General features: G+C 34.9%; 1 protein-coding gene, 1 non-coding gene and 1 pseudogene across 3 annotated transcripts; 2 read left to right on the plus strand and 1 right to left on the minus strand.

Annotated features, from left to right (window-relative positions):
* The first annotated feature begins 54 nt into the window (after window positions 1-54).
* Window positions 55-4981, plus strand: LOC147553101 (uncharacterized). The gene is made up of 8 exons (XM_086666586.1): window positions 55-390; window positions 1686-2145; window positions 2225-2287; window positions 2378-2575; window positions 3154-3219; window positions 3552-4154; window positions 4275-4439; window positions 4578-4981. The coding sequence occupies exons 2-7, from the start codon at window positions 1779-1781 to the stop codon at window positions 4427-4429; spliced, it is 1452 nt and encodes a 483-aa protein (XP_086522712.1). The 5' UTR covers window positions 55-390; window positions 1686-1778; the 3' UTR covers window positions 4430-4439; window positions 4578-4981.
* Window positions 4982-5437: 456 nt separating this feature from the next.
* On the minus strand, window positions 5438-5511 carry TRNAI-AAU (transfer RNA isoleucine (anticodon AAU)). The gene has a single exon. It is a non-coding gene; the product is annotated as a tRNA-Ile (tRNA).
* A 3390-nt stretch (window positions 5512-8901) lies between these two features.
* Window positions 8902-10539, plus strand: LOC147553103 (zinc-finger homeodomain protein 11 pseudogene; annotated as a pseudogene). Its single transcript, XR_015238474.1, has one exon. The product of XR_015238474.1 is annotated as a zinc-finger homeodomain protein 11 pseudogene (transcript).
* Window positions 10540-22077: the final 11538 nt, after the last annotated feature.

The following is a 22077-nucleotide window of genomic DNA, read 5'->3' on the forward strand; positions in this document are numbered from 1 at the left end:
AAGACTTTGAGCCTTTGTATCATATTTTGAACTCTTTGTAATTGGGTTTGACCACTCCCTTAACCTCCTGATATACACACACACACAAAAAAAAAACGTTTTCCCTCATTTGTTGCCCTAACTCAAAAATTGAAATTTGACTTAACTCATCTAATCAACGGCTGGAAATGGTTGTACATTTCTGAGTGAACTTGCCGATTGGCAATATAATGTTGGGTTTAAAAAATCAGACGGTTGACACGTTGCAATTGTTTTCTTCTAACCAACACAAGAGAAAACTAGAGAGAGAAAACGAAGAAGTAGGCGTTTTTAGAGAGAGAGAGAGAGAGAATGGATTGAACTTGTCTTCTTTCTCACTCTTACCTGCCGGTTTTTTTAGTTCTCCGATCGGTAAGCTATTACCTTGTTCCTATTTTTCTTACCTCTTGTTTTATTTGTAGTTAGGGTTTTTGTTGATGTATATTAGAGTTGTTAGTCTGGATTAATCTTTGTTTTAATTTTGAAAAGATCAACAAAACTAGGGTTATCAACTATTTACTTCTTTTATTTTATGCCAGTTAATCTTTTCCCAAATTTTATCTAATGTTTTTAGGGTTTAATCTAATAAGGGAACTATTCATCTTTGCTGATTTTCTCAGTTGTTTGAAACCTTTAGTTGAAGAGTTTGAAATGCATGCTCAGTTAGACTGAAAATATGATCTTTAGGTTTTTTTTAATCGGGAATTTTGAAATTCAGTATGAATTAGTTCTCGAAAAACTTAGTGACTCTTTATCAGTTGTTTAAGAAGATTGAGGGAAGGAAGACTGTGGTTATATCAGTTTCTAGACATTATAGGCATTCAGATTTGAAGTTTTTGGAGGACAAGGTTTTGATGATTTCTTTTTTCTGGTATTTAGTCACCGAGTTTACTTGAAATAGGGGAAAAGAAAGGAGAATAGATTGCTTTTTTTCTTTTACTAATTTTGCATTTGAAATTTGCTTTCTTAAGAAAATGAGGAAGTGAGTTTTGTTCAGAAGCAATTGCTTTTTAATCAGATTTTCGGAAGCAACTAAAAAAGATGTTTTACCTAAGCTGAAAAGTAAAGTTGGTAGTGTTCCGAGCAATTACTCTTTTATTTGCAGTTGAGATATGTACCTCCGGCGAGTCAGTTTGGCTCGAAGAGTCCAGCCTTTTGTTTATCAAGTCTCTTGAAAGAACCGTGAAGCAGACCTAAATCACATTCAGTTTGGATTTTCGACTCGTCTTGTAAAGTCTTATCGCCCTTTACTCGCATGTGCATTGTCCACTTGTAATTTGTCTATGGATTGAAGTTTTATATCTTATAAGTTTCAGTTTTAGCATATAAGAATCTCGGTTTTAGTTCCAAATGCTACATTTTATCGAATTGTAACAATAATACATAAGTTGTGACAAATGTCATTGAGTTCACTCTTAGTAGATTATTGATAAAACTATTGTGATTGGTAATGCCGCTTTTTTTGTTCTTCGTAAAGTTGTTTACCTTGGCAAATGAATTTACTTAATCATTGGCTCAATCGCGATATGCGTAAAGACAACCCGTTACAACTAAGTGAATAACAATGTGATGCCTCTATAGTAGTATCTTAGTGTATTATATCTCAACAATTTAGTATATAATGTTTTTTTATTTTTGCCATCTTCTTTACTTGACTTTCTAAGCAGAGGGTGATGAGGTCATAATCATTGTAGAAAGACGAGGAGGTGAAAGTCGGAGAGAAAGGTCAGGATCAAGATATTGCAAGGCAGCAAAGCCTCATGAATTCTAACACACAGAACGGATTAGTTGCCGGATCCGCGCAAAAAAGGTTGATCATATCTGATGTACAGTGGGACATACGGAATAAACAATGGCGAGTTACTGGACCACAGCAACACAATGCTATACAAGAAAATCCCAACCCTCATAGTAATGGACTTCTGAAAGCTCCAACAAAACGTAGACGGAGAAGAAAGAAAGTAGAAGATAGTGCAGAGCACACACTATCCGAAAAGAGCCATAACCAAAAGATTGGAGAGAATGTTGGAGGACTTAGCCATCTCTTGATACTTGCCGACTCCGCTGAATTACTAGCGGAATCTCGGGATAAGAGCATTGGTGGAAAGAATCATCATCAATATCTTGGTTTGTGCCTTGTAGAGCATAACTTATTATTCGCTTTACTTGGTGCTTATCGTTTTTGTTTGTTGGTATGTTTTAATAGGATCCCAAATCAGTCCAGACATCTGTTGCTTACCAAACCGACTTAGTACTTTTAACTCTTCAGGTTGGTTTCTTGTGTGTTGTCTCCTCACCAATACATGTTCATTTTCCAATAAGCTGTTATTTGGTCTTGTGATATTTGATATGTTTCCAGATGAGAAACATACAGAGAACATGTTAGATCTGTCACATGGGGTTCATAGTCATGAAGCTGAAAAGTCTGCCTTGCACTTGCATGGAAAGATGCGTCTGACCAATTTGCGACGCCAGGCCCGCTCTAAAAGCCATCCCGTGGTTCAAAAGACCCAAGAAAGTAATGCACCTCTTAATGTATATCCGAAATGCTTTCCAGGTAACCTTCTACTTTTGTGAGCATAAGATAGTGGTTTTCAAGCCTTAATTTTTTGTTTCCCCATTCAATGTTCAACAAAACAACCTATAGAACCAATTGCTGACAAATCACATAGGCTCGTTTTCTTTTGTAATTTTCCTATACATGATATACTCAATCGCCTCTCACTTTTTTGGAGCCTTTTACTATGTGTAGTACGGTGTTGTGAGCACTGTGCAGATATCAGTATCTGACACCAATAGAAGGTGAGCGGAAAAAGACCAAAATGGGTGCATGGTTGTAAAGTGCATACACAAATATATGTGTGTGTATATATATATATATATCCTTGTTATAGTTATTAGGTCATTCATTTCTAGTGACTACTAATATCTGACAAGAGTACCCAAGTATGAGACACACCACAACATAAGTTACTGTGACTGTCAATGCTACATAGATTTTTAACTAGTTCTATTTGTCGTACCGAAAATTATTTGTCCCTTTTCAAAAAATTGTCATACTGAAAATCTACATGCAAGGAGTTAACCTTCTTTGTAAGATATCTGCCTTGAACTTATTCTTTTCTTTCTAACCAGATATTCAAGCTGAAAAGGTTGTTACAGATGGAGAAAAAGAAATGGTGGAATCCCAGGGTGTTGAAGGTACCCATCTTCCTTAAATTCCAAATTTTTAGTTAAGACTTAAGTTTTCTTTTTCGGGGATTAAAAAATTAGCACACTTGGCTGAAACAATAAAGTGGAGAAGAAAGTGATGAAAGGAAAAAATAAAAAAAATAAACAGACCGAAAGAAGAATCTTGGACATGATTGAAAATTGGCCACCAAATGTTATAGACAAGATGCAGGGAGTCGTGAAACTTTTCTTTATGAGATTCAGCTTGATTTTAGAAATTCGGTTTGCTCTATAGATTTTCACTTCATACTTGTATTGCCTATTTAGTTTTGCTTTTAACATTTTAATGGCATCACATGCAGTTCAAGGAGGAAACCAACAAATAGATTTCAGAAGAGAACAACCATCCATGACTAAATTACAACAAACATATGGGCAGTACCAACCTTCCATCCCACATCATTTGGTAACTATGGTTACTCATCCACCAACTCATTTTGCCAATGCACCACAACTAGGACCCAGTATATTGAGAGAACCATTGATGAAAGACTATACTAGTGTTTCACTACAAGGGCCAGTAAATTCAGTGGTTAATTTACAAACTCAGAAGGATCATAAATCAATCACTAGGGAAAGACGTATGTCGAGGACACACAAGCGAAAAAAACGTTTAGGGAATAAACAGGTCCATGAACAACAGAGTCCTTTCTTGCCGGAGGCTCAAATGAACCAAATGTACGCTGCTGGACAACAATGGCAATGGCAGATGTGGGACTTTCAGAACTGGAAATTGTGGGAAGAAGAGAGACAGAGAGCGTGTCAGAATGGGTGTAATCAATCTTTACAAAGGAACCACCAACCTAATCTGGTTGTAGGGTCTGATGCAGATAAATTGCAAGCTAATATTGACTTCTCCAGATCCACGATTATTGATTTTCAGGGTGGAGTCTCTACAAGTTTAGGTATATAAAACGCCCTTTTTCACCGAACTATTTTATCTGTGTGTGCTTACATTGTCACTTTTCTCTTGTGGTTGGAAGTATGAGTTTCAGAGCCTCACATGATTGTGTGATGTCTTTCAGATCATTCAACCGAGCAGCAAAATCATGAACCAGTTAAAGCTTATAGAGAGAAAACTACATCTGTGAAAGGACGAACCCGTGTAAGCCATTTGAAACGCGAAGCTCGAACGAGAAATACAGATGGTGCAGAGGAGAATCCCCCATGCATATCATAAACTGATAAAGGTATAAGCTTTTTTTCGCTTTTCTTTTCCTCTAGTGGTAGATGCGTGTACCTAGATTTGACCATATTCATATTTCTTTTGATATTCTCTACAATCCATGTCTAAGGTTCTCGGTGCGGAATATGCTTACCTTTTTCAGGAAACAGGAGCGCTGTAAATGTTGTTGGGGTATGCTCGCCAACAAGATGTTAGTTATATTAAAGCCTGAAGTAGTTCGATATCCACCTATCCTCGTTCTGTATAGTTGTTTTCATCGACGAGAAACAAGTATGAGCTTACTGTGGTCAACCTTGTTCTGGGATTTGCGTAATGAAGAATTATCTTTTCTTATCTTTCATAGGAGTGGCTCAGGCAATTGGAGCTGACCCTGTTTTTTTCTATTAAGTTTCTGTCCAAAAACACTCTTGATTGGCTTTAGATGCCAGCTTCATGTTTTTTCTAGTGTTTTTAGACTGGATTTTTCATTTCAGTCCTATACTTCTGTAATCAAATTTGTAGACCTAGTTTTTATGGTTTAGTATAAAGTTAATGTTTCTTTTTGTATTTTGCTGTTTATAGTGTCATGTTTTGCTATGTATAAGAATGCTCCATTTCCCCTAATGATTAAGACCCTTTGTACCAAGATGTTCATGTTGAACTTTAGATTAGTAAGTTCCATCAACTGTCATTTAAATAATTATTTCGAAGAAGCAGCAATGCCTCTGTGTCTCTAACCCTCTCAGTGGACAACCAGGTGCTGTTTGGTGTAAAATAATTCTTGTGTCTTTTGGGATAGTTTAGTTTTCTTTTGGAAGGGGTAATATGTAACTGTGTCTCCAAGTTGAGACCTAGAAGGTGGAAATCAACTTGCTAACCGTTCTTTGACAGCATTGCAGTTTACGATATATGGTTGTGAGCACAGAAGCAGCGGTACCAAAGTTTGTTTTCGGTACGGTTCTATGTTACTTGTTTATAAGTAGAGACTAGAGAGAAAGGTCCTCTTTGCAAAAGAAAAAAAATTGGCCTATGCAGGTCTCGAACCTGCGACCTTCGCGTTATTAGCACGACGCTCTAACCAACTGAGCTAATAGGCCAACTGTCTATAAATGTACGGCGTAATGATTGTATTAGCACCCAATTCATTTCAAGTAACCACTAACCACCTATGTCAAGCCCCAATGCCCCAACCACCACTTCTTCCTCCTCACCACAACTACCGGCTCAATCTCGCCACCATCTCTCTCCCGAAGAAGAAGAAGAATTGTCAAGAGAGAGAGAAAGAGAACGAGAGCGTCGAACGACCCTTCTCCAGTGTCATATCAGGGTGCTAAGAGACCCAAGTTTAACTAACCACCCGCCCCGGCCAAGAACCATTAGGCCGGGTTTGACAAGATAGTATAATTTAAGAATCTTGAAAAGATTACACAAGTGAAGAGAGAATTTAGTTATTGTTGTTGTACTAAGAAGGGGAGGAATAAATGCTAGTAGGAGGCGCCCCATGTGCACCACTGATGTCAAACATCTTAAGATGTTAGTGAAGGTACAATCACCATTAATTTTGCCCACAACTAACATTTCTTTTTATCCCTTCCTCACTAAATGAACATATTTGGGAATTTTTGATGCCTCTTTTGACTCCCAATTTTCTACCAACTAGAAAATTTGTTTCATGTACATTAAACAGTCAAACATGGCTCCAAGTTAAAATATATTCACAACTTATTATATTTTCTTATTCTCTTTTGTTTAAACGGTTATCTCTCCCCCTCTTTACTAGTGGAGGGAGTGCCCGATCGACTAGTATGTCAAAAAGAACCTCTTTTTCCATGAAGCCTATTATTCATCCACCACTCTTCCATCTTCGTCCACCACTACCACACCCAAATTTGCCACCACCATCATCGCCTTCAACCACTTTAACCCCAACCAATGAGACCTAGTGGATTTTGGATGTGTTGAAAATGATAAGAGAATGGTTGTTAATTAAGCTCTCAATTAACAACTCAAAAAAGTGTGTTAGGCGTAATAAACAAGTAGTGTCAGGCAGCAGCAGACAGCAGCTAATAAAACTTAAACCACTGGAAACCGCGGAATTCCAATGCTAACAAATTTTTTTATTTTTTTTATTTAGGCAGTTCAATCTTGCATGATTAGATGGATGACGTCAGCCCATATTTTTCATCTTACGTGGTTGTTTTCTATTGGATATTCACCTGATAACCTGAATACTGTCTAACTGTACGTAATTAAATTACTACATATTTCTTTTCTTTTTTTTATCTTTTTAGGTTAAAGAATTAAATTGCATTGAAGTTAGAGAGAGACTTATGTTACTTGTTACATACTCTATCAGTCTATCTATTCAAAATTCAAATATTCTAGATTTTTTTCTGTTGAAGGAATTCAAATATTCTAGATGGTATTCTATCTCTAAAATGATCTTGAAAATTCACATGTATCTAAAATGGTGAGAAATTTATAGTTACATAAAACCTTCATCAAAATATGACATCCTCAATTGTGTAGACTTAACGTTTTTAACTTAAATATAACATTGTCAAATGTGTAAAGGTAATGTTTCTATCCAAAATCTTAGATGTCATGATTTTGAAAACTTAAAGATGGAATCTAGAATTTCATTTTAACTGGCGAATCTGAACGGTGACTCATGTTAACTTGAAAATTCATGAAAAAATAGAGTTAATTTGCTTCTTACATTGTCAACATGCAGATATATACTGCATTTCCGTTTAATAGACGTCGTAGAAGAAAATAAAAAGTAACTTGGACTTGTGGGGTCCTAAAATGGGTCGGCTTGTTAGACAATACATACGAGCTTGTAAATAAGTCAGGCATACTCAGGTCCGCTATAGCTAAAAAGGCAGCCCAACCCATTGGATCTGAAGCCCGATGGATATGAAGCCAGCCCAACCCATTGGACACAACTAATAATAATATGTGAGTAATTAGCAATAGATAACGTGGCAAATTAACAAGAGAATAGGTACACGTGTAAGTAAATAGGTCATCCAATTTACTTAATTTTGTTTTATTACACTTGTAATTATATTTCCACGTTTAAGATGTCTGAGAAGATTTACATAAACAACAACCAATTTCAGTTTCTTGTTGAAATACAAGTAAAGACAATTAAGACTACTACTACTAATATTTAATATGACAAAATTACCCTTACATTTTAGTGAAGATAATGAAGAATCTTGCCGTTTGAAAGACTTATTCTACTTGCTGCAAAAAGGATAAAACCGACAAAAATCAACTCTCTTTCTCTCTCTATATGTGTGTGTGGGTTTGGTGGTGGGTGGGTAGTGGCTGGCGTTTGTTTACCAGTGGAGGAAGAGATAGATTCGAAGTAATGAGAAAATTCAGTTACAGTCAACATTTTCAGACTTTTTCACAAAACCGATTCAGTCTAATCCTCTTCATTCACTCGGCCACCCTAACCGATTCAAAACAGTTTGAAACGGATAGCTTAAGTACTACTATTACTACTAGTAATTATTTGTGCTAATTAATGATGTTGTCTTAATTTCAGACCCACTTACTAAATTGTAGTTAAAATTTAACTCCAATTGAGCAATACAACTTATCACTAGAAGTATTATCACTACTTTAGGTTCATTTGGTTTATATCACCCAAATGGGCGCTCCCGAACCCAATCAGGCACAAGACAAGTATGAATTACGGAGATTAAAATTTTATAGAAAAATCAATGTCCAATTCATTAAACACATACTAGTCATGTGTCCTTTGTCACCGTGGTCCACTGACATATACAGATTTCATGTATTGGAATCCATTGTTATGGCTCCTACCCCATTAGGACGAAACACTTTTTTGTGATAGAATTTGATTGTTGATTCTTTGATTAGTTTTGAGTCTTTTGACGACTTATGTATAACAAAAATTTATTCTAATTTAGAGTTTTCTATTTTTTACTCTAGACTCGACTATAAGTTAAAGTTTATCAAATCTCAGTGTAACTATTAACTTATAATATAGTTCTTCTCATTAATAGCATTAAAACGTGTTGTATCGGGTTCCATCGGTCAAATAATAATGGGTCAGGAAAGGCGGGATGTCACGTACCATTTCAAAACTTACACACAACTTGTTTATTTCATAAGAGGCATCCTGTTGAACTGGCCTCTATTTTCATATATTCTAGACTTTGACGGACTCTTATGGCGGGTTTCGAAATTTCGGACTTGGGCGTAGTGTGCTCTGCCAGCCCATTATGGTGATTAGTAAGAAGTGAAATTAAGAAATTGAAAACCAAAACACAAAAATAATAGTTGAGCTCAAATTTAAAAAGTCCAAGCTTAACCGAGTTGAATTAAATATGAATCGGTTAGTATTTATTACATCCAACAACAACCTCATTAGGGAAGAGAGTTGGGGTGTCAGAATATTAACCAGAGGGATTAAGAACACTAGTCAATGAAATGAAATGAATGGATGAAGGCAGGCAGTGGTGTAAATAAAAAAGGCCACCACTACCACCACCACAATATCTTTGTTTTTATCCCTAATTCTCATTTGGGTTACAACCTCATCCCATCCCCATAACCTAAATGATAACTCCAGATCATTTTTTTTAAATTTTCAGAACCATCAATCTATCACCCATTCTCAACCCATCTCTTGTCTCATCATCTAATATTTATCACCAATAATTACCATTTTCTTTCTTTCATTTCTCTCTCCTTGTTAATGGAGTTTGAGATAAACCCTTGCTAGCTAGCTATAGTTAGTTTTTCTTTCTTCCATCATCATCAACTCCCCATAATCACAATCCCCTTTTTCTCTTAAACCCTAATCCCCAAAACAAAAAAAAACAAAGCCCTAGCTAAATGTTTCTTTCAACCATGGCTGATTTAACTACTACTACTAGTACTCCAAATCAAACACCAACACCAACCACCACCGCCACCACAACTCCTGAAACTGATACTGAAACACCACCACCTCATACTAAACCAACTAACCACCACCACACAAAGATCTTATCCTTCACCAACGGCGCACTCAAGAATCACCACCAAAACCACCACCACCACCTCTCAACCCCATCTGTGGTGATTTATAAAGAATGCCTAAAAAATCATGCTGCAAGTTTAGGAGGTCATGCTTTAGATGGATGTGGGGAGTTCATGCCATCACAAACAGCCACCGCCACTGACCCAACTTCACTAAAATGCGCCGCTTGTGGGTGCCACCGAAACTTCCACCGACGTGAGCCTGAAGAAGGTGGTGGCGCGGCTACCCAAATCATTGAATTTCAAGCTAATCCAATACCCACACCACCTCGTCATCGGAGTCCAACAAATTCAGTCTCCCCACCACCAATTTCATCGGCTTACTACCCATCTTCAGCTCCTCACATGTTACTAGCTTTAAGTGGTGGTGGTTTGTCTGGTCCATCTGATAATCATAATCGTCCGGCTAATACAGCAACTACTATGACTACAACAATGACAACTCCACCTGTAATGGGTAGTAATTCAAATGGTGGAGGAGGAAGGAAGAGATTTAGGACAAAATTCAGTCAAGAACAAAAAGAAAAGATGTATTCATTTTCAGAGAAAGTTGGGTGGAAGATGCAGAAGAAAGATGAAGGAATTATGGAAGAATTTTGTAATGAAATTGGGATTGGAAGAAGTGTTTTGAAAGTTTGGATGCATAATAACAAACATACTTTTGGTAAGAGAGATGGTAATAATAGTAATGATCATCATCATCATCATCTTCAATCAACAAACATTATCTCTCCCAATAACAATTATGGTACTACTTCTCATGTTCCTAATGGTTCTTCATCTTCTTCTTAATTAATTATCAATTAAGTACTCTAATTAGATAGAGATCATGTAGAGAGAGATCTAGCTAGAGAGAGAAAGAGCTAGAGAGATGATGTTGTTTCTATTTTGTTACTTTGTTTTGAGAAGATAAGAAAGAACAAGAACCCATGGAAGAAGAAAAGGAAAAAAAAGGGGGGTGGATTAGTTCAAAATCACCCTTTTTTGGTAGATCAATTTTTTGTTAGTTATTTTTGTTTGTGGATTAGTGATGTGGGTATTTTGTTTCTTGATTTTCTCAATCCTTTCTTTCTTTTTAATATTTGAATTGACTTGTTATGGGTGATTGGATTTGGTGGTTTTCAGCTTCTTCCTTTTTTTTTTATGCCTTCCTTTACCCAACATAAATGTTGAGGGAGAGGTCTACTAGATATACAACCAAAATTCCAAGCTAATTAAGAGTTCTAATTAATCCCAAACTTCCTTATTATCAATATTGTTGAGGAGTTAAATCATGGGTGATAGTTCAACTGATTTGAGTTTAGGGTTGGGAGTCAGAGTAGAACCCAAGTCCTTACTAACATAGCTTGTCGGAAAATGGGAATTGAGCTCCTTGGCAGACACAAACTTTATTCATTACATCTTAGCGAAATGAGAGGTGATACTTTAGTTGATTCTAATTTAAGTTACTCAGCTTAAAGTGTCCGTTGGAGCTTTCGTGGTCATGTCAGATTTGACTCGACCGTTACACTTTATGGATCAAATAGCGTTCAACGGTTACGGCTCCTCCAAAAATGCCAAATGAGTCTTTGTTGCTATTTCGGATTTGAATCGACAATTACATCACTATCTTACAGATTAGACAAACTCCATTTGTTACATTTGCCGATAATTAAATCACAAGTGGTAATCCCCATTGATTCCATTTTAGAGAGCTTTTTTCAAAAATTGCACTTTGAGTCATTGTTGGTTATTTCATATTTGACTTGAAATTACCCATTATCTTATCGATAAGAAGAACTTTATCTAAGGTAAACTCAATGACTAATGGTAGTTTGGTTGATTCGATTTTAGATAACTTGGCTTAGAGGGATATTGAGTCTTTGGTGGTTGTGTCAAATTTGACCCATCACATAGATTTCAGCTCTTACGTCTAGGGCAAACAAAATGGTATATATATGTAGGTGTAGCAATTCAATTGATCCCATTTTAGGCAGTTTCTCTAACAGTGGCAATTTTAGATGAACGTCAACCGTTCCATCTTTAGAAAATCAAAACACAAATGAAATTATCTTAGGTAGCTTTTCAGATGGCAGTTCCAGTCTTTGTTACTCGTGTCATATTTGACCGGACGGTGACTCCAGTATATATTAGATAGATGACCTTCAGACGTTACATTTCAGGCAAACTTAATGAGCGGTGGTGGTATGACTAGTTTCATTCTAAGCAGTTTCTCTAAGAATGACGAATGACTTTCTAGTGGTCGTGTCAGTTTGACACGACGATTAATCAATTACACTTAAGCTGGTAAACATGAGTCATAAATCGTTATATCTTTTAAAAACTAAACGAAATGTGGTGGTTCAGTTGATCCCATATTTGATAGTTCTTCAATGTATAGTGGTCGAATATCTTGGGGGTCCAGTGAGACTTAATCCTCCAATTGCACAACAATCTTTGAAAACCATTAGAAACTTCTAAAAAACTATCATATATTATGTATAGAAATATTGATTTTTATGCTTCAAATCTCTTCTTTCCTCTTTGGGACATTGGATGAACTACAATCTATCCTTTAACAAATCTTCTACTAAGATATTGGTTTATTTTTAAATTTTATAACGCATAGAAATATAAAGTAATGTCTTCTTAAGGGAAGGAGGAACATCTTGGTAGAGATAATGTTGTTTATTGGTGTGTTTAGGGAAAGTAAAACCCTAATCTTATAGTCTAAATTAGTTCTTAATTAAGTTGTATCACTTTAATAAGTTCTTTATTACTTTATATGTTAGGGACAGAATTAGGAATCCAGAGAGAGAGAGAGAGAGAGGGATTATGAATAAAGCTGACGGAAGCATTTAGAGTCCACCTTTCCATGTTTGTATGGAGGGTTTGGTCGGTCGGTTTGTTGGTGAGCTCTCTCTTAATAATTACTAATAATCTTCATTAATTATTAATTAATTAGTTAAATTATGTCGGGTAGATCAACACATGTCGTCTTCAGATCTTTTCCTAGTGTTAATCTAAATTTATTTTATTTTGTATTTTAAGCCTTAACTAAATAAATTCACAAAAATAAATAAATTTAGTTGTACAAATTTATTTTATTTTGTATTTTATTCTTTGCCCATTGCACTCTAGGCACTCCAGGTGGGGTATCCAGAAATTTCTATTAAGAGGTTCTAAAAAAATTATTACATCCTTCGGAAAATTAAAATCATACAAACATAAACAAATAATGAATAATTTATTAATAAAATTATTAGCCACGAAAATTACTGCGTCTATACAAATTTCAAAGACTAAAGAAGATTATAAGATTAAACTGATGTGGACTAATTTCTTGAAGTCTCTTGGTCTTGTTAAGTACTTTTGTACTCAGAGAAATAAATGTAATAAGATTTTGATCTTGTCTTTCTATGATTTTGAAATTTCTTAATAAGTAGTTATAGATTAAAAGAAAAAAATTGTTAAAAAATGAGTCAAGGGACGGAGGGCTAGTGGAAATATACTTATTAAATATTTTCTAAAATTAGAAATTTAGGAAATTCGACCAAATATGAAAGCACAAAATAGGTGAGTACGGATTGAATTTGTGACCTAATAGTGTAATTGAGAGCTAATCCTGTAACTCTAACGGATTAGCCATAACTCGAGTAGCGTTAATGAAACTAACAGACCACTATTTCGTATTTGTACACAAGTACACCATTGTAATAAATATGCAAAAAGGTGGATTCAAACTTGCGACCGCAAGGGTGGTAGCGCTAGCGCTTTGACCCTTGACGGATGACAACATCTGATCAAAGAAGGAAACAAACATTTGCTTATACTGTTTTTTTTTTTGTTGAGGGATTTGCTTATACGGTTGAAGTACTTCTTTTCTAAAAAAGAAAAAGAATACTACAGTATATAGTTTATGGTAGAAGTTGTGGAGGTGTGTATAGGCCCTCCGCCCTCCTAGTCCCCACTTGCATCCGCCACTCCATATTTTCTTGCATTTTTTAGTTGACACTCTCAGTACATTTTGACTTTTTCTTTCATTTTTCTTTTTATCAAAATTTTCACCAAAATTCTTGGATTTCTTCTTGTTGTTTTGATAGGTATCATCTGAATTTCGTTAATTGAAGAACAAAACTAAAAATCTTATTACTAAATATCTTTTATGTTTCAAAAGATCTTTTGTTCTTATTTGAAACTGGTATTTAATAATCTTATTTCTTGTATGTCTCTTTTCATTTAGTGTTTCAAAAGATTTTGAAGTGGCTAAATCTTAAAAAATCATTTATTTTTGGTTTTACGTTGATTTCAAGTGATTTGTAAATATGATCTTCAAATATGAAAAATTCGAACACTCTGAACCCTCGGACTGGATGCCTAAGGCATGGTTTTTGCCCTCAGACTCCCAGTGTGTCCGGTCCAAGAGTCGACGCCAAGCCTCGGAGTGTCCAATTCGAGACCTTCTCAGACTAGTTTGACTCCATAAGTGCCTATTTTCTCGGGCTCTCATCCGGAGAAAAATAAACGCATGTAGAGGTCTATAGCAACTAATTTGACAGGAATCCATCTTGTTTGAAGTGTGCCAAGAGCAACTTTGGTTGCGCCTATAGAGGAACCAAAGGACTACTTAATACTTAGAGTTAATTCCTATGTGGCCCCCTACTTTGTGACCAGCTTCTTTTATGGCCTCCTTTTTTTCGTAAATTCAAATATGGCCCCTTATTTTCAAGTAAATGTCATTACTACCCTTCTTAATTCTAAATTTAAAACATTTAAAAAAAGTTATTTCCACCTCACCCCTCTCTCTCTCTCCACCTCATCTCTCTCTACAACTCACCCCTCTCTCTCTTTCCAACTCACCCCTCTCTCTTCCCAACTCACTTCTCTCTCTTCTCTAAAAAATCTCCGGCCGGCGACTTCCCAAAAAAAAAAAAAATTTCTCTCATCTCTCTCACAAAGGTCTGTTCATGAACAGACCTTTGAAGGTCTGCTCGTGAACAGACCTTTGAAGGTCTGCCGTGAACAGACCAGATCGGTCTGTTCACGGCTCCGACAAAGGGAAACCCCCTTCGCCGGATTTTTAGAGAGAGACAGAGAGATGAGAGAATTTTTTTTTTTTGTTGGGAAGTCGCCGGCCGGCGACTTCAATCGGAGAAGATGAAGGTGAGTTGGAGAGAGAGAGGGGTGAGTTGGAGAGAGAGAGAGGTGAGTTGGAAAGAGAGCTGATGTGGAGAGAGAGAGTTGACATGGAGAGAGATGTGTGGTGGAGAGGAAATGAGGTGGAATTATAATTTTATTTTTAATTTTGAAAAAAGATTTAAAGGAAGGGTAGTTAGGACAATTACATCAAAAAAGGGGGTCATATTTGAATTTACGAAAAAAATGGGGTCATAAAGGAAGCTGGTCACAAAGTAGGGGGCCATATAGGAATTAACTCTAATACTTATTAGTTATTCTAGAGATAGAAATATGTTACTTTTATAGGTGCCTCCCCAAAGTGTTACCGGCCTCAAGTAAATTGTGGAGGGGGAGAGTGAAGGAAAAACGCTTATAACACTTTTTAAAGGCTATCCAGACTTACAATTTTTGAGATGTCGGATTATTGCTTAGACTATCCAAACTTACGTTTTTTGGATGCCTGAATAGTTGAGAGCCTGAGAATACTTTGGTGCTAAGCTACCATCGCTTTCACAGGGCTTATCTTTTAGATTTGTGTCTGACCAACATTTTGGCCCTTAAGTTCTGTTAATGTACAATTTAAATCCTCATTCAAAAGTTTACTGCTAGAATCTATCCACTGAATCTAATTAAAGTTAGGAAGTGTTAAACACACCCCAATACCAGGAAGTTTAAAAGAAAGACACAATCATAACATTTAAAATTAATTAACTCATTAAGCTTAAATGACACCTAAATAAAAGAAGAACAAAAATCAAATTAAGTTCATATTTTTATAATTTGGTTTATTCTTTTTTTCTAATTTTTCTCTAAACTTTAATTTCACATTCCTATTTTGTTCTCTGCAAAGGTTTAGTAACAATAACATAGAGGTAAGCTTCTTATTCATTAAATTTTTTTTGTTTATGTTTAAATTCTTATGGTTACTGCTAGTAAATTAAAATATTTATATTGATTAGTATATAATTTTCTTATTATCTATCACGTCTCAAGATAATTAGATTATATTTGTATCTATTGAATACGAGTTAGCTGGAAATGTTGACGAATATTATTAGTGATTTTGCATAAAAAATGTAAGAAGAGCGGTGTTTAAATAGTGTTTTTTTTTTGTGAGTAATAGTAACAATTATAAATTTTAGAGTTAATTCCTATATGGCCCCCTACTTTGTGACCAGATTTCTTTTCGGCCCCCTTTTTTTCGTAAATTCAAATATAGCCCCCAATTTTCAAGTAACTGTCCTAATTGTCCTTCCTATTCATAATTTTTCAGAATAAAATTAAATACATTCCACCTCACCTCTATCTCCACCTTTCTTTCTCTCTCTCTCCACTTTTCTTTCTCTCTCTCTCTCTTTCCACCTTTCTCTCTCTCTCTCTCTCTCTCCAGTTTCCACCTCTCCCTCTTTGTCTTCTCCGACAAGGTCGCCGGCCGGAAAATTTTCCGGCCGGCGACCTTAAAAAAAACTCTCTCTCTCAAAAGATTCCGGCGAAGGGTTACCCTTCGCCGGAGTTACCCTTCGCCGGAATCTTTTGAGAGAGAGAGGGATGAGAGTAATTTTTGTTTAAGGTCGTCGGGCGGAAATTTTCCGGCCGGCGAACTTAATCGGAGAAGACAGAGTGAGGTGGAGAGAGAGAGGGAGGTTAGGTGGAGAGAGAGAGAGGGAGGTTAGGTGGAGAGAGGGGTGAGATGGAGAGAGATAGAGAGAGGTGAGGTGGAGAGAGAGAGAGAGGTGAGGTGGAAATAATTATGTTTTTAATATTTTATTTAGAAATTAAGAAGGGTATTTACGTCATTTACATAAAAATAGGGGGCCATATTTGAATTTACGAAAAAAAAGGGACCAAAAAGGAAGCTGGTCACAAAGTAGGGGGTCATATAGGAATTAACTCTAAATTTTATAATAAAAAAAAGTGTCAACTTTTACATTTTTCAACTTAAAGTGTAGAGAACCTATCGATTTGTTTGCTTAGTATCTCTAAAAGTCAGGGCCAATATTGATTTCACAAGCAAACCCTCTGGGTTGGCCAAAGCCTAGTTTATCCTGATTCTAGAAAGTTTTAAGAATACGAAATAAAACAAAACATACCAAAAAAAGAAAGTGATAGAGAAAAGATATCTTACAAATTGGCGCAGGACGTAGTTAAAAATGTGAGTCATCAAGCACACATTACCACCAATTATGGCAGTAATGACATTTGGCGCAAGACTTTGTTAAAAAATGCATTTAATTTTAGATCCAACAGGTCTTGAGGGACCACCTCTTCGTGTTCTGTCGGATACACCTATGACTAATCTATCATATTGCAAGAACGAACCTCAAATCGTTCCGAGACCCCATAATGGTAGTCCCATGTAGGGTCATATCTATAAAAAGAAAAAGAAAAAATAATGAACTATTGGAGGGAAATGTAATAGGCAATAATAAATGCTCTACTAAAACATTCTGCAACGCGTAAAACTAATTCTTCTTTAATATTATTTTTAATATTAATTTTTTTTTTAATTTTTTTTTTTATGGTCGGCGACCTTTGTCGAAGAAGAGACAGGTGAGGTGGAGAAGAGAGAGATGAGGTGGAGAGAGAGATAGGTGAGGTGGAAATATCTCTTTTTTTAATATTTTTATTTTGAAATTAAGAAGGGTAGTTATGGCATTTACTAGAAAATAGGAAGTGAATTTATGAAAATAAGGGGTAAAGAAGGAAGTTCGTCACAAAATAGGGGGTCAAAAAGGAAATATATATAATTTATATTAATTATGTTTAATTTATTCAATTTTAGGAGTTATAATAAATTAAAATAATAAGTTATAGGTTTAAAATTAATAACATAACTAGGACGAAACATCACCGCCTTTCCTATAAATGTCCAACCAAAATATTAGTTTTATTTTCACATTCTGAGTAATGTAGGCATTGTAATCTTTAATATTTTATATATTTTTTAAATATAATATTTATATATATAATTCATATTAATTTATATTAAGTTTTAAAAGACTTCATAAATAAAAATAATAAGTTTATATATGTTTTAGTTTATATTTCTCAATTTTGTAATAATGAACGCATTGTAATATCTTTAATATTTAATATTTTCCTTTTAATATAATATTTGTATATAATCTATACCAATATTATTATATATATTTATATAATATATTGTATTTATATATATATATATATATATAAATACAATATATTATATATATATATAATATTTTCTTTTTCTCAATATTATTAATCTTTTCTTTTTAATATAATCTATATATATATATATATATTTCGATCACCTTTTTATATCGCTTGTTTTCGGCGCTGGACTTATATATAAATTCTTGCATTCTTGACTAGTGTCGATAAAGAAGGGCGTCACAGTGATGGTAAGACTATTGTAGCGACAAGTCGTAAGAATGGGAAAAAGAACAAGGGTGAGAAGAAAAAGAGCGAAGAAATAGCAATGGTGTGTCACGTAGATGGTATGACTATTGAAGCTATAAATCGTGAGATTGGGAAACCGAGGAAGGTGAGAAAAAAAAAAGCAAGGGTGAGACGCGACTTTGAAGTATATTTTTTTTCTTTTTATATCTTTTTACTATTGAAGCTATAGTTCTGTGACATTTTTCTTCATCTTTAATATTTTATATTTACTTTTTAATATAATATTTATATATGTAATCTATATTAATTAGGTTAAATTTATTAAATTTTAAAAATTATAATAAATAAAAATAATAAATTTATATATATTTTAGTTTATATCTTCGTATCTCGTAGTAATGTACGCACTGTAATAAAATATCTTTAAAATTTTATATTCGTTTGTTAATAATAATATTTACATATAACCTATATTAATCAAATTATATATATATATATATATATATATGTGTGTGTGTGTGTGTGCTCAAGAAATTCTAAATTACGACAACTTTATACACTTTAGATGTTTGTAAAAACTGAAGTTAGTATGCATCACAAATTACACAACAACTTTATCCATGATATTGCAATATCTTGTCGCGCCCATTGGGTTCTACAACCCAACATGGTGTGTGATCTTTGAAATCCTTGAGGCAAATAGATATACACGTAATCAACGGTCTCTATTTTAGGATCAACTCTTTTTCTCTCTTTTAATAAACTTTTTCATTCTTGATGTACCGTAGATTTCTTTTTAGGTATAAGGTAAGTCTACCTTTGTAGCATCTATAACATTTTCAAACAACACTATTAATTGATTCTCTGTCGACGATAAAGGGGAGTGGTTACCCAATTGATTTCCACCTTCCCCGTCTAAGGTTTGACACACAAATCATAAATTACATACTAACTATTTTCGTAAAACACCAAATCTAGTCGTGGTGCCATTGGCAAGAGTTGAGCAAGTTAAACTAGGTCTGCCTTATAAATGATCTTTAGGGGGATGAAACTCTACCATAATTCCCAAGCCCAAACTTACTCGACTTATTTTTTAGAATGAACGAGCCGCCGCCATAATTCCCAAGCCCAAATTTACTCGACTATTTTTTAGAATGAACTACGTTCTTTGCCAGTCATTACCTGACATTGATACATCATCAAGATGTGATAAGCACGACAACCAACGAAATTAAACTGCAAATGAAAGAAGCCTAATGTCCAACAACATAATAAAGAGGCCTTAAGCCCAACAAACTTGATTATACCTTCGATAACCCAAGTTCTATAACCATGGAACTTCCTATGGGAATCAAACCTAGGACCCCCGGATTTTTGGAGTTTATGTCAACACTTTCAACCGCTTAAGCGACCAAGTGTTGACTGCTCTTTGTTTTTTAGGAGCACTATATACAAATTAAATAAGAGTCTTTCACTTAGAATTTTCCATTTCAAGTGTATATTATCGGAGGTTATAATCAGCCCAGTGGGCACAAACAGTCCCATAATCTTAACCATTATTTGGGAGGTGTAATCTTATCTATTGAAGATAAACTTAGGAGATATAATCTCGACCTTTGAAGATCTGTTTGGGAGATGTAATCTCCACCATTTGCGATAAGTTTGAGAGGTGTATATTCACCAGCGGAGAGAGAGGATATTTTGAAGAAGATACCCTCCTCACTGATTATATATATAGGGTTCACGGTACAGGTAGATCTGAGTGACTGCTTATATAATTATACTTATATTAGGCGTATTTTTTCAGACTCTTGATTGATTCTAATCACAGAATGTATGTAGAGAAATTTAATTAGATCAGGCCAGTTCATAAGAAGAACTCAAGTGAAGTCTTAGAAGACTTATGGATCTCATACTCCCATTCCTACGGTAACATATCTTCGTTGGAAAGCATGTTGAGAAAACACCATAGGAAAATGCTATTGACCCGACAAAAAATGGCCCCAAAGGCCCGAACAACGCAAATTGCTGAAGGTCATATGCAAAATGTGCCTTGTCGGGGCAAGTATCATTGTTTGTGTATGATATATGGTAGAGGTAGTGCTCATAAAACATCTAGATGAGGCATGCGCGTTGTTTATTGAGCCCCCACTCTGCCCAGGTCCATAATGATAATATGATCGTCAGTAGGAAGTTCTATAGGCGCCTTTTTGCTTAAAGGGGTCTCCTATCTATTGGCACCCTCAATTTCCTAACATGATGTTAGTGCAGTTTGAAAGTACACCCCACATCCCTAAATCTTTTTTTTTCTTTCCTTCCAACAGTTTTTTCTTAGAAACTAGTGTGATCCGAAGATGTTTTAAACTTAGGAGTCTGAAATATGTAATGGAACTTGGATTGCCTCCTTCGGTTTTGGTCATATATTCAAGATTGTGTAATCGTTAAGTGTGTACATTGTTTTGATTATAAAAACGGATTGGACTCTGAGATTTGGTTCAAAATCGGTTCGAGTACACCATTTTATGTACCACCATTTTCTAATTAATATGATTCATTCATTATAACTTTCTTGAACTACCGTTTTTCATTAATAATTGATCACTAATTTTTTCAGATATGAAATCATGTGTCAAGGAATGTTTATTGAGCTCTTTTGAGACCTCTATATTTACAGGGAAGAATAAAACCAACAGATGTAAGGGATGACAAAAGAATGTGGTGGTCGGAATCGATTGACCAAGTTTTAAGGGGTTGGGTAGGTGCCATTGACAAGAATGGGGACGGCTATAAAACTTCCCTTTCCAATAAAACTATATTTTAACACTAATATAATAAATAATATTATTTTAATATTATATAATTAGGACATTCCTATTCCTTTGCAATCCCGAAAGGAGAATGATTTCTGTTTATAACCATAATTAATGAATGGTGCTAACTTGAAATGCTGACAAATTAATTGTGTTGAGACTTGTGGTTTGTATAAGATTTACATTTCAGATTTATTATTTTTTTACACATAAGGCATGTGTTTATGTATGTATCATTTTTTAGCGTGTTAACCAAATTGATTTGTTTTAGAAAAGTCACAATAATTGAAATGGGAGGATTGAAAATAGAAAAATATACGGGACAAAAGAATGATGATTGTTAATTCTTAGATGTAAAGTACGTTTACTTTTCTAGTTTCTTCTATCATTTTTTTCTTTGTAAAAACTGACGACTTGACCAACGTATAATGATGCAGATTAAATCCACATGACCCGACGAATAAGTTATCGATTTATTAGGTAAGTTTTCAATTCTTGGGAATAATGAAAGTGGAAAATTAATTTTGAAAACGAATATGAGGTATTTGGTAATATTCTCGCTGAAAATAGTAAAAGTGAAAATTGTGTTGTTATTGTAAGTGGTCATTCTCACTAAGATATATTTTTAATTGAAAACTCTCATGTCATTGTTACCAGCCCCACTAAGTTGTGTCATTCGACTAAAAATGGGAAAGATTAAAAGAAAGAATCAATCTTTCCCAAGTCATACATTATTCTTCTCCCTTTGAAAATTTCACATGCTTGATTTCTCATGAGTTGCCATCTTGATGAGTTCTTGTCTAAATTAATGCACATGATTCTGTCTCTCTGAAGAAAAAATTATTGATAAGGTCATAAGAAAGACATTATACGTTAGAGGAAGTTATATATGATTGCGAGTTTGATTTTGCTACAACAATGTTGTTTTCTTATAGGATGTAGGAGATTTTATCTGATGAACCTAGCTTGGGCACAGGGAGGCTCGTCGTTAACAAATAATTCTAGGTTGCTTGACTCTAGGTTGCTCGCCTCCTTGACACCCCACTCTAGATAATAGAATAAGAGGGGCGAGATCGGTAAGTTTGTGGGCAGTATGGTCTTTCATATATATATATATATATACAGGCCATTGAGTATTGTATTTCTAATTTCCTTCTAGATATCAAAAATTGGCAGCCCATCACTACATCACCTGCAACATGTGCAGTAAATGATGAGTCGAAAGGAAGTTTCCTTCTGTGAAAGAGGCAA

The sequence above is a fragment of the Eschscholzia californica genome, unplaced genomic scaffold (assembly GCF_041429995.1).
Source record: "Eschscholzia californica isolate CP2 unplaced genomic scaffold, dmEscCali1.0.p SCAF_3, whole genome shotgun sequence".
Lineage (NCBI taxonomy): Eukaryota > Viridiplantae > Streptophyta > Magnoliopsida > Ranunculales > Papaveraceae > Eschscholzia > Eschscholzia californica.